Source organism: Lepidochelys kempii, chromosome 27, assembly GCF_965140265.1.
Source record: "Lepidochelys kempii isolate rLepKem1 chromosome 27, rLepKem1.hap2, whole genome shotgun sequence".
Lineage (NCBI taxonomy): Eukaryota > Metazoa > Chordata > Testudines > Cheloniidae > Lepidochelys > Lepidochelys kempii.
The window spans coordinates 4,530,771-4,547,525 of NC_133282.1; the positions used below are offsets into that span (position 1 = coordinate 4,530,771).

The 16,755-nt window shown below is 41.8% G+C and overlaps 1 protein-coding gene across 1 annotated transcript in view; it reads right to left on the reverse strand.

The window, feature by feature from the left end:
• MYO1D (myosin ID) overlaps positions 1 to 16,755 on the reverse strand; it is a 356,217-nt gene that overhangs the window by 130,708 nt on the left and 208,754 nt on the right. The window contains exons 18-19 of the mRNA XM_073326164.1: positions 15,838 to 15,982; positions 15,026 to 15,130 (exon numbers count right to left, since the gene is read on the reverse strand). Coding sequence (XP_073182265.1) covers positions 15,026 to 15,130; positions 15,838 to 15,982 — 250 coding nt within the window. The remainder of the gene's footprint in view (positions 1 to 15,025; positions 15,131 to 15,837; positions 15,983 to 16,755) is intronic.

Consider the following 16,755-nt stretch of genomic DNA (forward strand, 5'->3'; position numbering starts at 1 on the left):
GGCTTGGCTTCCTGATTTCTTTTGCTGAAGAAAAGCAAAGATCTAATTTCACAACAGAGAAACCCAAAGAGAGCTCTCTAGTTCTCCACCAGATGTGCCAGAGTCCTACAAGCACTGAGGAGTTTCACTTTGGTGATGGAAAATGATGAAAGAGTGACCTCTGTAGGAGAGGCCCTTGCCTCATTTGGGTGGGAGGGGAAGAGAGCTGCACTTGTATGGGAGGGAGTGGGCTTTACTTCCTAAGTGATCTTACTCTCTGCAGGCGATAAGAAAATCTGATGATTCTTGTCACCTCACAGGCATCTTGTCTTCTATGATGAAGCTCCCACCCTCTCCCTGAATCAACAGATGCAGGTCCCCCAACACCTAGTCTTTCATCTACAGAACAGACTCACTTTTTTCCATATAGAAAAGGAGTACTTGTGGCACCTTAGAAACTAACCAATTTATTTGAGCGTGAGCTTTCTCTAAGGTGCCACAAGTACTCCTTTTCTTTTTGCGAATACAGACTAACACAGCTGTTACTCTGAAACCTTTTTTCCATATGCAGAAATAAACTGCTTCAGAAATACAAAGCTCACTAGTGCAGCAGTTATTAAACTTCAAAGTACTTCCCTTCACAGGCATTCTAAATCAAGGGCTATCAAAACTATAGTCCAGGCAGATTACTCAGGATCGTTCACAGTGAGTCGATGAAATGAAGACTACATGCGCACACTGAGAGGAAAAATTCAAAGAGCACACCATGTATCATTTACACTACAACCGCACTGAGTCCAAGGGGCAGATCATCAGCTGGTGTAAACTGACATAGCTCCTTTGTTATGACAATTGACACCAGCTGAGGAACTGCCCTAAAGAATTGTAAAAAAAGGATTAGATATCCTACAGTAGTACTGTACCTTTGAGACAAATATGCTCAATGTGTAAATCCTGTTTAGTTTTTGAGCTCCCTAGGCTCTATTAATATTTGCTGGAACTGCCTGCTATTGTATGCCAAAAACCTTTTGAAATCATTATTAATAAAATGAACTGCACTCCTAAAGCACTTTCCATTTCAAAGCATTTGGCACAGGTATAGACTTATTACACACATGGTGAAACTGAGGTACAAATAAGTTGCCCTAAGCCTCACAGGAAATCTGATGAGCCAGAAATCTCCTTCCCGCTGTAATGAGGCTAGTAGCCAAGTATTTGATTTCTTAAACTATCTCCAGATATACATTTTTGCTCTGAAATCCCCAAAGAGACTGGTCAAAGTCATTCCTGGAATAACTTCTGAAGTCAGGGAAATAAACTAAGGATGAATTTGAGGCCTCATGTATTAAGGACTGAAGGCCTGCAAAAGAATACCCTTTAAGAGAAGCAATAAAATCAATTCACATTTATCACACTCTCACTTCTGTAACTCACACCTTCTTTGCTCCCGGCCTGAAATATTGTGTGCCACGTTTCAGGCTGGAGAGAGTTTGCAGACTGTTTATAAACCCCAATAATCCAGGTTTGACATTAGAGGACCGACACAAGTTTAACTACTGTAATGCAAACAGAACTCTACTAATGTCTACACTAGATCCTCCATCAGCACAGCTACGATGCTGTCACTGTAGTGTCATAGTTTAGACACTTGCTATAGCAATGGAAGGGATTTTTCCATCACTGTAGTTAATCCATCCCCTCGAGAGGTAGTAGCCAGGTCAACAGATGAATTTTTCCATCAACCTAGCAGAGTCTATATTGGGGCTTAGGTTAGTTTAACTGATTCTCACGGGGTGTGAATATTTCACACTGCTGAGAAACAGGCTAATCTAAGTCTTATGTGTAGACCTCAGGTCCCATAAGAACACTCTGAAGATCATTACAGCATTCAGGGTGCTGACACCAAATGGCAATACATGTGGGAATAATGGGTTTATGGAGAGTTAAAGGGTAAAACTAGTTAGAAAGAATTTTATAATTCATTTTTATATACAACTGTTCAACAGTAGAAAACGAAAATCTTTTTATCTTTAACAATACAGGAAATTAGTCCTCTGACTGCAATGATGTATCCTGTTCCTTTGTGGGGGAATACAGAGAATCCTGTAGCTTGCATACTAGATCAGGGGAGCCTCCTTCGTTCTGAAATTGTCAGCCTGGACAGGGATCCGTCACTGCAGCTTGAGAAATTGTTTCTTATGCCAGATGTGTGAGAAACAGGAGACATACAACAGTTCTGCACTTATCACTCCTTGCTTATCAACTGGGTAGTTAGGGGAAGGGTGGAACTGACTAGCTCAGGTGATTGCTAATGGGATATGGAGTGCTTTGCCTCTATAATAGGTTGTCTGTTCTAACCCAGTCAATGGGGACTGAAAATGATTACTAGCTGTAGAATGTTCAGTGGTGTATCTAAAATATTTGTGGCACTCTTAGTGCAGTCCCATGTTTCAAAAAATCACAACCAAAGTGATCCCCATTTCAGAAGTGATCCTAAGGTTTTAATGGTTTTGGAGGCTGAATTCTATTATTTTGCAAGGTGGTCATGCTAAAACAGTGTTGAGGGAATATGGACAAAGAGTGAGAGAAGCAGGAAATGTCACTGTTGCAAACAGAAATCTTGGACTCTGAAATCTAGCCCCATTCAGTACTAAAAAGGTTTAAGGGATTAATCTAAGATGACTTTTCTACAGTTCATGTTCTGGCAAGAAAGGAAAAAACACCAACAGATGCAGGAACTTTATTTGTTTAATTATCACGTGCAGCTGTTCAAGTTAAAAGTCATATCAAACATACTTCTCTAATAAAATAATCACTTCCATGGGTTTAAAAGGGCCCTTATGATTATAAATCTGGTAATTCTAACCTGGATTCAAACACAAGAATCAAAGTGGTACAGGACCAACACATGGGGTAGGAAAACACACAGGGCAAATTCAGGGATTATCCCAGTCTACGTGATAACGTGGTCAAAATGCTGCTTCCAGTCTTATCTTTCCATGGACTGTGTGACAAACGGAGCCTGCTGTGGAAATGCTGCTTTTAAAAAGCATTATTTGTCTTCCTCTGCTTTCCTTCTTCACCATTCTCCCTGGAACTGGCTCCCTCTCAAACTGTTAACTTAGCTGAAAATGTTTTTCTCCCAAACAGCATGTCAAGGGGATATTTTCCAATCTTCTTCTTGGAAGTAGCTATGATGGCTTACAATTAAAAATAGAACAGCTACAGTGTGGTAAAGATCATTAGTATCACTGGCAACTAATTCACATATTAACAGCTCCTGTTATGGCATCAGTCTCCAGGATTGGCATTAACTGGGACTGCAGAGGTAGAATTATAATAATGTGTATTCCATAACATCAGTAAGTCAGAAAAACTGAAGAATGAGATTCTGAATCCGAACAACAAACAGGAAAGCAATCTCCCACTGATGGATTCCACTTTATTATTCAATGAGACAAAAATAGTGACCATCAAGACAGTTAAAACAAGTTAACTAAAAATCCATTTCACATTTCCAGCTGATGTGTTTCTTAGCTAATCCACTGCACTGAGTTCTTAAATTTAACTTTCAATTTACAAGTTAGGCAAGTTACGCAACAGTGAAAACTGCTGTTGATTTCTTTAAATGAACTGACTCTCACAAAATATGTCAGCAGACATGTTTTATTACCATTATAGAAATATAATGGTGTTTAAAACCATTTTATCCTGCCTAGCACTGCTTTCCCACTGAACATTTTGCCATTATTCACATTTTACCACTATACACAATTGAGGTACGGGTAACTTTTACTGTGACAAAAAAGTCTAAAGTCCAGTAAAATCTTCTTGCACTTTGGTTCAGTTCCCAGGCTTGTTGCTTGGACAGATATGCCTCATATTAATCAACGCTACTGCTGCTTCACCCCAGCTCGCAATGGGTCAACTTCCTGGAAATGGTTGTAAGCAAAGGGTCCCCCCCCACCACCATCACCGCTCAGCTAGTGCTGGAAAGAGCTAAACAGCTTGGCTAGGTCTACAACGACGAAAATTTACAAATCACCACTAATTCCAACTAGAGCTGAATGGGAAACCGTTTTCCCAACCTGGGAAAAGTGTGGAGATTCTGAAAATTTTCACTTCTTGAAAATTAAAAAATGGGGGGAGTAGGGGAGATGATGTTTGGGTCAAATGAAACATTTAATTTTTGACCTTTAACTTTTTCCCCCAAAAAAGTTTTTGAAACTATAAATTTGTGAAAAATCTATCCTTTCCCAACAAACAGGTTCAGTTTCAAAAACTTGCCATTCTTAAATGTAAAGTGTTTCATCAAAAAAATTCCCAACCAGTTCTAATTACAGTGCTGATACAGCTGACTTGGTAGGAGCCCTAAAATAGATGGGATAAAGCTGTTTTCAGTACAATTATTAAAAAACATGATTAAAACCTGGTTTGCAGAATATCAGTCATGCTTTCAGTAATGGTGCAGGCAGGACAAATCTGTATTCAACAGAAACATGACAGACTCAGCCCTAGGGGGAGGGATAGCTCAGTGGTTTGAGCACTGGGCTGCTAAACCCAGGATTCTGAGTTCAATCCTTGAGGGGGCCATTTAGGGATCTGGGGCAAAAATTGGGGATTGGCCCTGCTTTGAGCAGGGGGTTGGACTAGATGACCTCCTGAGGTCCCTTCCAACCCTGAGATTCTATGAAGCTGCACATGTGCTAAGTCATTACCACACAGAGGACTAGACCAACCCAATGAGATTTACTAACGTTATAAAACAGATGTGTGTTGTTTAACCTGCTGCCGTCAGTTTCTTTGGCTACATCTACACTGCAGCGAGAGCGTGCTGCCCAGCCAGGGTAGACAGACTCATGCAAGCTTGACTCAAGCTAGTGCAAACACTGCAGCACCAACAGAAGCTTGGGGTAGCCACCCGACCTAGAATTCATCCGCTCCCTTAGGTCCAAGCTCAGGTGGCTAGCCCAAGCCTCTGCTGGCGCTTCAACCACCATGCGGCTATTTTTAGCACACTAGCTCAAGCTGAGCTATCACAAGTCTGTTTACCCAGGCTAGGAGGCATGCTCCAAGCTGCAGTGTAGACATACTCTTTGGGGCTACAGACTCCCAAAGGTGTACCGATACTCATCAACTAGATAACTTGGATGGTGTCTGACAGATGCTCAAGAATGGGGACAAGGATAAGAGAATGTATGGAGCCCTGTGCAGATACAAATTTTGTATCCGCATCCGATCTGCAATCTGCAAAAATGGTCCGGACATATCCGTGGGGCTCTAAGAATGTATTCACAGGACTGTGTATAAATTCCGCTGCAATACAAATCTTCCACCCATGGGCTTTCATTGCTGATAGCTTCAAGAATTGTCATGTGATATTATTCCTTAACTGACCGTTTGCACAGAGAATAAAGTCTGACCTAAACTCCATAAAATTAAGTCACCAACAATTTAACCTTTCAAAAACGATCAAAAAGTCACTGATAGACTATTAAAACTATAAAGTAGAACCAGAGTACTACATTTCTATAATCCCATGCTCCCGCCAATATTTTCCAATTACAGCTTGGGCTTGCTCTCAAAAGCATAGTTGGATAAGCTGCAGTTTTCTCCAGCATCGAAAGCATTGAAATGACCTTCAACTTCCGGGTAAGGGTGCTGCATTTGCATTCATGATAAGCAACAGCAGTATTAGCTTTGGCTACTCCGTCTCCCTGCATTCCAAGGACTGCATTAGCTATTAGTAAAGTGATGAGAGACTGATGCAATAAAACTAAACTAAACTGAGAACAGCCATCTTTTAATATGTGTTGCAGCGGGAACTTAGTGGTGGGGTCTACAGGGATAACAGATCTATTTGTGTTCACTCCTGAGAATTCTTTCCACATACCACAACCAAAAGAAATCTGCCCCTTTATAAAAATCTCAAATGTTATCCTATTGGAATTTTTAAATTGTTCTTTGCCTGCCTGTAATTGAATGAAGTAACAATCTTCACTATTTTAGAAAATCGATTTCCTCTGTCCTTGTATGTTAGATTGTTACCAAAAGCTGAATCAGAGTGAATGAGTGTGTGAGAAAAATATAGGGATTTAAAAGCTTAAAAGTTGCATAATGGTGAGGAAAATTAAATTCTGAAACCCCCCCACAGTGTCTTATCCCCTTATGACAGGTTTCAGAGTAACAGCCGTGTTAGTCTGTATTCGCAAAAAGAAAAGGAGGACTTGTGGCACCTTAGAGACTAACCAATTTATTTGAGCATGAGCTTTCGTGAGCTACAGCTCACTTCATCGGATCCGATGTGAGCTGTAGCTCACGAAAGCTCATGCTCAAATAAATTGGTTAGTCTCTAAGGTGCCACAAGTACTCCTTTTCTTTTTATCCCCTTATCACTACAAAAGGTTTTCTCCCCCCCGCTCTCCTCCTGGTAATAGCTCATCTTAAGTGATCACTCTCCTTACAGTGTGTATAATAACACCCATTTTTTCATGTTCTGTGTGTACATAAATCTCCTCACTGTATTTTCCACTGAATGCATCCGATGAAGTGAGCTGTAGCTCACAAAAGCTTATGCTCAAATAAATTGGTTAGTCTCTAAGGTGCCACTAGTACTCCTTTTCTTTTTATCCCCTTATCACTACAAAAGGTTTTCTCCCCCAGGCTCTCCTCCTGGTAATAGCTCATCTTAAGTGATCACTCTCCTTACAGTGTGTATAATAACACCCATTTTTTCATGCTCTGTGTGTACATAAATCTCCTCACTGTATTTTCCACTGAATGCATCTAATGAAGTGAGCTGTACATCACAAAAGCTTATGCTCAAATAAATTGGTTAGTCTCTAAGGTGCCACTAGTACTCCTTTTCTTTTTCCAACAATATAATATTTCTATTCTTTTGTTTTCAACACAATCAGAAAAATAAAAGCCAGGAGCAAAGTGGTCATACAGTGCCCTTGGCATAAGGAAAAGTAGGAAGGACTTCACTGCTACAGGATACTAGAAGGAGGTTCAGAGATTCAGAGAACCCCCAAACAACTGAGTTGGCACACACCACAAAAAATTTCAGCCAATCAGATCACTTAGCTAGCAGAACATCCCAATGAGACACATACCCCCCACCTCAAGATGTGGGGTGGATACAAAATATTTTTAAAATTAAATAGATTTTTAAACTTAAATGAGATGTGACTAGTTTTGTACTTTTTCCCATTTATAGTCTTAAATTACTAATGTGGGTATTTTGGACTTGTTTAGTTTCCTAATTGTTAGGAGAGTTTCAGATTTTACAGAGATTTTTGTCTATTAGGAAATTTCAGATTTAAAGTGCTCAGCTACGTTCAAGACCCCTCATTTCTGTTTTTATTTTGTTTAAAATTTCCTGGGAATTTATCAGTGTTGTAATTAAGATTAAAAATGGGTGAAAATCAGTGAAAAAAATTAAACTTCACAGTTTTCTGGGTAAATATCAGGGTTAATATTATGGGACAGGAAGTACAAAAAATTAACTATACATTAACAGTACGTATACAAATGCACACACATGCGTGTGTGTGCGTATCGTCCACTACATTACTTTGACAGACTTGCATTTACACTTAGACTATTTTATTATTAACAACCACACATCCATTAATGTAGTAGATTGGATTTGCTGAACACAAGGAGAATTTTCATATACATGAGTGATCCAAAATTCAGGTGAAAATTAATAAAGCTAGTAAAATTAGCATTAGCTTTTGTAAAGCCTGGGAATTGTTTTGGGTAAAAACCGAAAATAAAGAGTCTTAGCTTTGCTGTAAAAAAACAAGTCCAGGGCCTCATTAACTGCCTTACTGAGAGATCAACACAAACCCAAACACATCACTGATAAATAAATACCCTGCGTTGTATTTGCAACTAATACCATCTGCCAATATACTGAACAAATTTCCATATGCCAGGAAAGCTGAAATGCTACAACCAGGCTATAATCCTTCATTAGGGTGTGCAGTTGGAACTCAATGGGAGTTGAGCTACTTTTTAAAATCCCATCCTTAGGAGCCTAACTATAGGCACCTCCATACGTGCTGACTTTGGGTTTTCCTGGTGGGTGCCCCATCCCAGCTCCGCCCCCTTCCCCAAGGCCCCTGTGTGATGATAGGGGAAATGGAGATACAAACGTGGGTAGATTTGGACTGAATTTCTCCACAGCCTGAGAGCGAAAGCTAGCTCCACACAGGGGGGACAGGAGAGAGAGGGGCTCAGGCCAGCTCTGCACAGACTGGGGTCGGGGCTTCAGCCCTGCAGCTTCTGCCACTTGGGTGACTGGAGCTCCCGAGCTGGGGACTTCAGCCCCACATCTTCTGCCAGGGTCCGGGGCTTCTCCTCCCCCCACCCCCGGGCGGCTCCTGCCGGGGTCTGGAGCTTCTCCTCCCCCCACGCCTGCCCAGCGTGGCTCCTGCCGGGGTCTGGGGCTTCTCCCCTCACCCCACCTCCAGCGCAGCTCCTGCCAGGGTCCAGGGCTTCTTCTCCCCCTAATCCATCACTACACCCAGCCCCAGCCTGGCTAGGCTCCCTTGGGTCACCTGATGCCTGCTGTGGCTGGAGTCGAGCTTGGCTGGCAGGGAACAACCATACACGTGGCCATCAGCCCAAGAGGTGTGGGGCAGCCCTAAGTGAGCAGGGGCTGGCTGTGCTGCTGCTGATAGCCTAGCACTCCCGCCCACGCCAACCCTAAGGCTTTTTTTTTTTTTTTCCCCTTGGTGAGACTCACTCAGCCCCTGCCGGAGCAGGGAAGCAGGAAAAAGTTGATCTGAGCCTACCCGGCAAACAGGTGATCGCAGCTGCGTACAGGCTACCCATAGGAAACAGCTCATCTGCCGAGGCTCTCGCAAAACAGTTGATCCCTGGCTGCCAACAGCTGGTCATCACAGTGGGTGCTGAGCACCCCCTATTTTTTTTCCGTGGGTGAGCCAGCCCCAGAGCACCCACGGAGTCGGCGCCTATAGGCACCTCTGTTTTTGAAAATTTTGATCTTGTGTATAAGAAAGATCACAATAATTTTATTACTGAATTGAAAGTCTAAATAGCTTTCATGGCTGAAGAAATGTTGTTTTGAAGTGACATTTTATATCACTAAAAGTTTTAAATAAAAATACAAGTTTAGCATTTGATGCTGCAAACATTTATATGTAAGCTTAACTTCAAGAACATAAGTAGTCCCATTGATTAGTCGTCTGAGTAAACTTTCATAACTGCTTAAGTTAAATGGATTAAAAAATGGCTGATAGGTCTCAAAATGTAATTGTAAACAGGGAATCGCCACTGAGTGGGTGTGTTTCTAGTGGGTTCAGTTCTTGGCTTGAAATAGCATAGGGCAGGGTTCTGTTCTTGGCCCTATGCTATTTCACATTTTTATCAATAATCAGAAAGAACACAAAATCATCATTGACAAAGTTTGCAGATGAAAAAAGTTGGGGGAAGTGGTAAATAACGAAGAGGACAAGAGCGATCTGGACCACCTGGTAAACTGGGTTCCCGCAAACAATATGCATTTTAATATGGGTAAATGTGAATGTATACATCTAGGAATAAAGAACGTAGGCCATACTTCAATGATGGGGGCTCTATCCTAGGAAGTGGTGACGCTAAAAAGATTTGGGGGTGATGGTGGATAATGAGGTCCCAGTGCGACCCTGTGGCCTAAGGGGCTAATGCGATCCTTAGATACATAAACAGGTGAACCTCCAGTAGGAACAGAGAGGTTATTTTACCTCTGTATTTGGCAGTAGTGTGACCACTGCTGGAATACTACGTCCAGTTCTGGTGTCCACAATTCAAGAAGGATGATGATAAATTGGAAAGGGTTCAGAGAAGAGCCATAAGAACGATTAAGAATTTGAAAACATGCCTTAATTGTGAAACTCCAGAAGCTCAATCTATTTAGCTTAACAAAGAGAAGGTTATGGGGCTCCTGAATCTAGCAGACAAAGGTATAACATGGTCCAACGGCTGGAAGTTGAAGCTGGACAAATTCAGACTGTAAATAAGGAGTAAATTTTTCATTGTGAGAGTAATTAACCATTGGAACAACTTATGAAGGGTCACGGTAGATTCTCTCACTGACAGTTTTTAAATTAAGATTGGATGTTTTTCTTAAAGATCTGCTCTAGAAATTATATTGGGGAAGTTCTCGGCCCTGTGTTATACCGAAGGTCAGACGAGAAGACCACAGTGATTCCTCTGGCCTTGGAATCTATGAATCTAAGTGTTTGCTGGTCTGGGACCTTCATCTACTTAACATGATTTCAAGATTGTTATTCTGAAGCCTAGAATGACTGCTGAGTCAGCATGATGTGATAGAAACAGCTACTAGCATGGCTGGGGACTCTGTGTTCAGTATACCACTAGGTTCAATCATCACTGGGTTTTGTGGTTTGTTACTACCAAATTTTTAAGTTCAGCCATTTTGACTTTATCAATTACATGTGCAGTGTATGGCTACAGTAAAGCATGTACCTCTGCCATTCGAAGAGTCCTAGACCATTATATCAGAGATAATAACAAATCACCACTCTTACTCTACACCTAATTTGCATGCAACAATTTAATTGATTGTATAAGGGAGACTACACAGATGATGGATTAATTGGCCCGTCACCTACACAAAACAACAATCCCCCAGCACAACCCCGCAGGCGCACACACAAAATGATCCAAACACCACAACCTACACACACAATAACCCCAAACACACACAGCCCCTGACTTCAGCTCACACTTATTTGCTATCTAGACAACTCTTCCAGCACAATTCCCTAGACACAGATCAACACAACCATCCTTTGGGTGAAAGTGATCATGAAATGGTAGAATTCATGATTTTAAGGAATGGTAGGAGGGAGAACAGCAAAATAAAGACAATAGATTTCAAGATGGCAGACTTCAGCAAACTCGGAGTTGGTAGGTAAGAACTCATGGGAAGCAAGTCTAAGGGGAAAAACAATTGAAGACAGTTGACAGTTTTTCAGAGAGACATTATTAAGGGTGCAAGAACAAAGGAAGTATGGCAAGCGACCACCCTGGTTTAACCGGGAGATCTTCAATGATCTGAAACTCAAAAAAGAGTCCTACAAAAATTAGAAACTAGGTCAAATTACAAAGGATGAATATAAACTAGGGCTGTTGATTAACTGCAGTTAACTCAAGCGAAAAATAAAAAAAGTAATTGCAATTAATTGCACCGTTAAACAATAGAATACCAATTGAAATGTATTAAATATTTTTGGATGTTTTTCTACATTTTCAAATATATTGATTTCTATTACAACACAGAATACAAAGTGTATAGTAGCAGCCGTGTCAGTCTGTATCCGCAAAAAGAAAAGGAGGACTTGTGGCACCTTAGAGACTAACAAATTTATTTGAGCATAAGCTTTCGTGTGCATCCGATGAAGTGAGCTGTAGCTCACTAAAGTGTATAGTGCTCACTTTATATTATTTTTTATTACAAATATTTGCACTGTAAAAATAATAGTATTTTTCAGTTCACCTCATACAAGTACTGTAGTGCAATCTCTTTATCATGAAAATGTAATTTATAAATGTAGAATTATGTATAAAAATACATAACTGCACTCAAAAACAAAACAATGTAAAACTTGTAGGCTCTAAAGTGCACTCGGTCCAACTACTTGTTCAGCCAATCACTAAGACAAAGAAGTTTGTTTACATTTATGGGAGATACTGCTGCTTGATTATTTACACCGTCACCTGAAAGTGAGAACAGGCATTCACATGGCACTTTTATAGCTGATGTTGCAAGATATTTATGTGCCAGATATGCTAAACATTCATATGCCCCTTCATGCTTCGGCCACCATTCTAGAGGACATGCTTCCATGCTGATGACGCTTGTTTAAAAAAAAAAAAAAAGTGTTTAATTAAATTTCAGGGGGTAGCTGTGTTAGTCTGTATCCACAAAAACAACAAGGAGTCCGGTGGCACCTTAAAGACTAACAGATTTATTTGGGCATAAGCTTTCGTGGACTTGAACCCACTTCATCGGATGCATGGAGTGAAAATTACAGATGCAGGCATTATTATACTAACACCTGAACAGAAGGGAGGAGTACCACTGAGGAATACCAAAAGAATCTACACCAGCTGCTCAAGAAACTCCCTCCTACAGCACGGGAACAAATCTACACAGACACACCCCCAGAGCCCCAACCAGGGGTATTCTATCTGCTATCCAAGATCCATAAATCTGGAAGCCCTTGATGCCCCACCATCTCAGGCATCAGCACTCTTACAGTAGGATTATATGGCTATTTGGACTCTCTCCTCAGACCCTACGCTACCAGCGCTCCTAGTTATCTTCGATACACCACCGACTTCCTGAGGAAGCTACAATGCATTGGTGATGCATTGAAAACACCATCCTGGCCACCATGAATGTAGAAGCTCTTTACACCAATATTCCACATGAGGATGGACTATAAGCCGTCAGGAACAGTATCCCTGATGAGGCCACGGCACACCTGGTGGCTGAGCTTTGTGACTTTGTCCTCACCCACAACCATGTCAGATTTGGGGACAACTTATACCTTCAAGTCAGCTGCACTGCTATGGGTACCCGCATGGCCCCACAGTATGCCAACATTTTTATGGCTGACTTAGAACAACGCTTCCTCAGCTCTCGTCCCCTAACGCCCCTCCTCTACTTGCATTACACTGATGACATCTTCATCATATGGACCCAAAGGAAGGAGGCCCTTGAAGAATTCCACCTGGATTTCAACAACTTCCACCCCACTGTTGCAAAAAAAGCGAACATCATTCTGGGATGTATTAGTGGGAACGTTGTAAGCAAGACACGAGAAGTAGTTCTTCCGCTCTACTCCACGCTGATTAGGCCTCAACTGGGAGTCTTGTGTCCATTTCTGAGCACCACATTTCAGGAAAGATGTGGACAAATTGGAGAAAGTCCAGAGAAGAGCAACAAAAATGATTAAAGGTCTAGAAAGCATGACCTATGAGGGAAGATTGAAAAAAATGGGTTTGTTTAGTCTGGAGAAGAGAAGACAGAGGGGACACAGTTTTCAAGTACCTAAAAAGTTGCAACAAGGAGGAGGGTGAAAAATTGTTCTCCTTAACTTCTGAGGACAGGACAAGAAGCAATGGGCTTAAATTGCAGCAATGGAGGTTTCAGTTGGACATTAGGAAAAAACCTCCTGACTGTCAGGGTGGTTAAGCACTGAAATAAATTGCCTAGAGAGGTTGTGAAATCTACATCATTGGAGATTTTTTAAGAGCAGGTTAGACAAACCCCTGTCAGGGATGGTCTAGAACAGGGGTGGCCAACCGGAGTCTGAGAAGGAGCCAGAATTTACTAATGTACATTGCCAAAGAGCCACAGAAATACATCAGCAGCCCCCCATCAGCTTCTCCCTGCCACTCCCAGCACCTCCCACCCACTTGCAGCCCCGCCGATCAGCGCCTCCCCCTCACTCCCCGCACCTCCCAATCAGCTGTTTCGTGGCGTGCACGAGGCTCTGGGGGGGGAGGTGGAGCGAGGGCACAGCAGGCTCACGGGAGGGAGTGGAAAGGGGTGGACTGGAGGCAGGGCCTGTGGCAGAGCCAGGGGTTGAGCAGTGAGCACCCCCCCCAGCACACTGGAAAGTTGGCACCTGTAGCTCCAGCTCCAGAGTCGGTGCCTAGACAAGGAGCCGCATATTAACTTCTGAAGAGCCGCATATGGCTCCGGAGCCACAGGTTGGCCATCCCTGGTCTAGACAATAGTCCTGCCATGAGTGCAGGGGACTGGACTAGATGACCTCTCGAGGTGCCTTCCAGTCCTATGATTCTGTGATCCACCCAACAACATAACCAGCACACACACCACCAAACATCACTCTGAAGCCTAGAATGTCTGTTGGGTCAGTGTGAAGCAATTGTAACAGCTACAAGCATGGTTGAGAGCTCTTTGTTTAGAATATCACCAGGTTCAAACACCACTGAGATTCACAGTCTGTTACTCTCAACTTTTTAAGTTCTCAGCCATTTTCAGCTGTTTTAAATTTTTTACACATTACTTTACAAATTACGCCTGTGCAACAGCACAAGCTTTCAGATACTAGTTTTAAATATTCTGCTTTTTGTCTATAGCAGTTTCATAACATTCAAATAAGATACTTGATCAGCATTTAAAAACAGCATAATTTACGTCATTACAAATGTTATTCTCAATTTGCAATAACACAAACTTTCAAGTTAGTTTTACAAACCTTCAACCTGACTTAAATCAATAATTTGAAATTGCCTTGATTTAAGTGTCTCCACCCTGGAAAGAGACTTTCAATCAGACCAAAATCAGCTACACTTAATCCAACCTGGGTTCATCTCCCAGGTCCTAGGTGGTCAGAGGTGTCCCTTAAAGTGAAGGGTTCCTTGTTAGCTTGGGCTCAATATTAAGAAATCAGTGGTCCAAAATACGAATGTTGATACTTGAAACATAACAAGGATAGGATGTGACCCTCCTGGCACCATTTCTTCAGACAAACTAAATCCTAAAGTTTTCGTTTTCTTGGTCAAAATCCTTGTTAAAAGTAGCCTATATACTTGCACTATGATCTAGCCTCCCTGGTTTCACCGATTGCTGAGTAGTATTTTAAACCTTCAAGGGTCTTACAAACACTAAGGAAAAGAATTATTACTTCACAATACATCACAAAGGAATTTAGAGAATAGTTTGTTATCCAGTGCCTGTGAGCTTTAGTGGAAAGCAAACTTCAATGACATGCCTTCTGTTTGGGCTGCTGCTTTGAACTCCACCTGATATATTACAGAATATAAAATATCTACTCCAAACTCAATCTCCCTAAAGCAACAAATGGTCAGATGATAGGGCTGCTCAGAACTTAAATATTTTCTCCTCATCCTTAGCATCAGAAAACTTCACTTCAGCCACAAGAAAATCAGTCTGTGGCATTTCTGTTCCCAGCCTAGCTTTTGACTTTCTGTAGATTTCTCTCCTCCTCCTCCAACCACTCATTCTATTTACCTTGCGGACGTGACATGAGAAGAGCACATTCATGTACTTGTCCTTCCTCTTCAACTCATTGGCAATAAGGATGAAAGAGCCTGCGGTCTGAGGGTTATCTGGTTTCTGGAAGAGCAAACAAAGACGGGCACATAATTTTTCTTAATTACCAAACAGAGCAATCATGCTTTGTCGTCAACCTAGGCCTGATGGAATGGCAAGCTCACCAAGAAGTCTGTAATAAAGTCTCCTGATAAGGGAGTGTATCAGACATTTCCTTGCAGTACAGAAAAACAGCATCCGGAGTTTTGCATGCTTTTCTAAAGGACCTTTTAGAAACAAAGGCTTAAGGGAAAAGGAAGGCTCTAATAAGCGGGAGCTACCTTTGAGGAAGACACATAAGGAAATTTCCACTACGCTCTCAGAGGCAGTTAAGCATTTTCCTCTGCCTAGTTCTTCCATTTATGCTATTTTCTAACTTCCACCCTAACGACTGCAATTTTATTCTCATGTTGCATTTTCCATCCTATCTCTGGGCACTGGAAGAGTCAACTGACGATGTTAATTGGTATCTTGATTAACAGTGGCCCCAAGAATAATGAGAATAAGGTTTGGTATTTACAAAATTATAGTTCTTAGCACAGTAAAAGTTGGAATCTTTTTGAAACTGTTTACAGACTACTTCTTAATGGAGGAGTTGGAATGCATTTAATTTTTAGAACACTCACTGTTTTCCGACTCTCCCTTCCTGATTCCCTTAGGCCTCACCAGGGAGGTTCTTCCCTATTCATCTGCACTGACGGAAGATTGAACATTTCTATCACAGCACTCACCGATGCAATATAGTTACCCTCCCAGGCTCTTTGTAGCCCAATATCTGCTCTGTGACCCTTCAACAATTCCATGGCAGCAACCTTAGCCCTGAGCTGAGGAAGATCTTCTGGTGGGATGCTCTTGATAAGCACATTTGCTCTCCACCTGAAAAAAGAACATCTAATCAACTCCAAAGTTTATCTGTGCCCCATAGCAAGACCAGAGTAATCGGGAGCCTTACCTGATTTACACCGGGAGAGTTGGGGTAAACAGACTTTTCTAGCTGCCATTATTCAATTGAAGTCATTTTTCAAACAACACACTTAGTGACTTTGTAAGAGATGGCATCACAAAGTTCCATGTTTGTTGTCTCCAATTCCAGAATAAAATGTTTTCCTACCTGCTAGTCCTGTAAACATGCCCTGGCATCCAAGAATCATGCTGGGCTGTTAGCACATCACCAATAATAAAGGTTCTGCAAGCCAAATTCTTGGCTCAGCTACCCCATTTCCCTTTAATGACAGAATTGACCCAGCAACTGGAACTTGCTTAACTGTTGATGTGAAAACAGGAACACAGTCTACTTCACTCTTACTATTTGTGTTACAGGAACGCTCCAAAGCTTTAACCAAATTTGGGACCCGATTGGGTTAGACAGCCCCAACACTGAAGAGTTTACAATCTAACTGGACAAGCCAAACTAGTGCAGAAAGGGAAACAGAGGCTCAGAGGTGAAGTGATCTATCTAAGGTCACTTAGCAGGTCAATGGCAGAATTAGGATTAGATCCAGGTCTCCTAACTCTCTGTGCAGTGCCCTATCCACTAGGCCACACTGTCTCCCATGCTTCTGTAGTAGTATTGGCTTTACGAGGCTAATGCTATTAAAAACCTTTTAGCCAAAGTCCGTTCTGACTCTGAACATATACAGGGAGCAGAG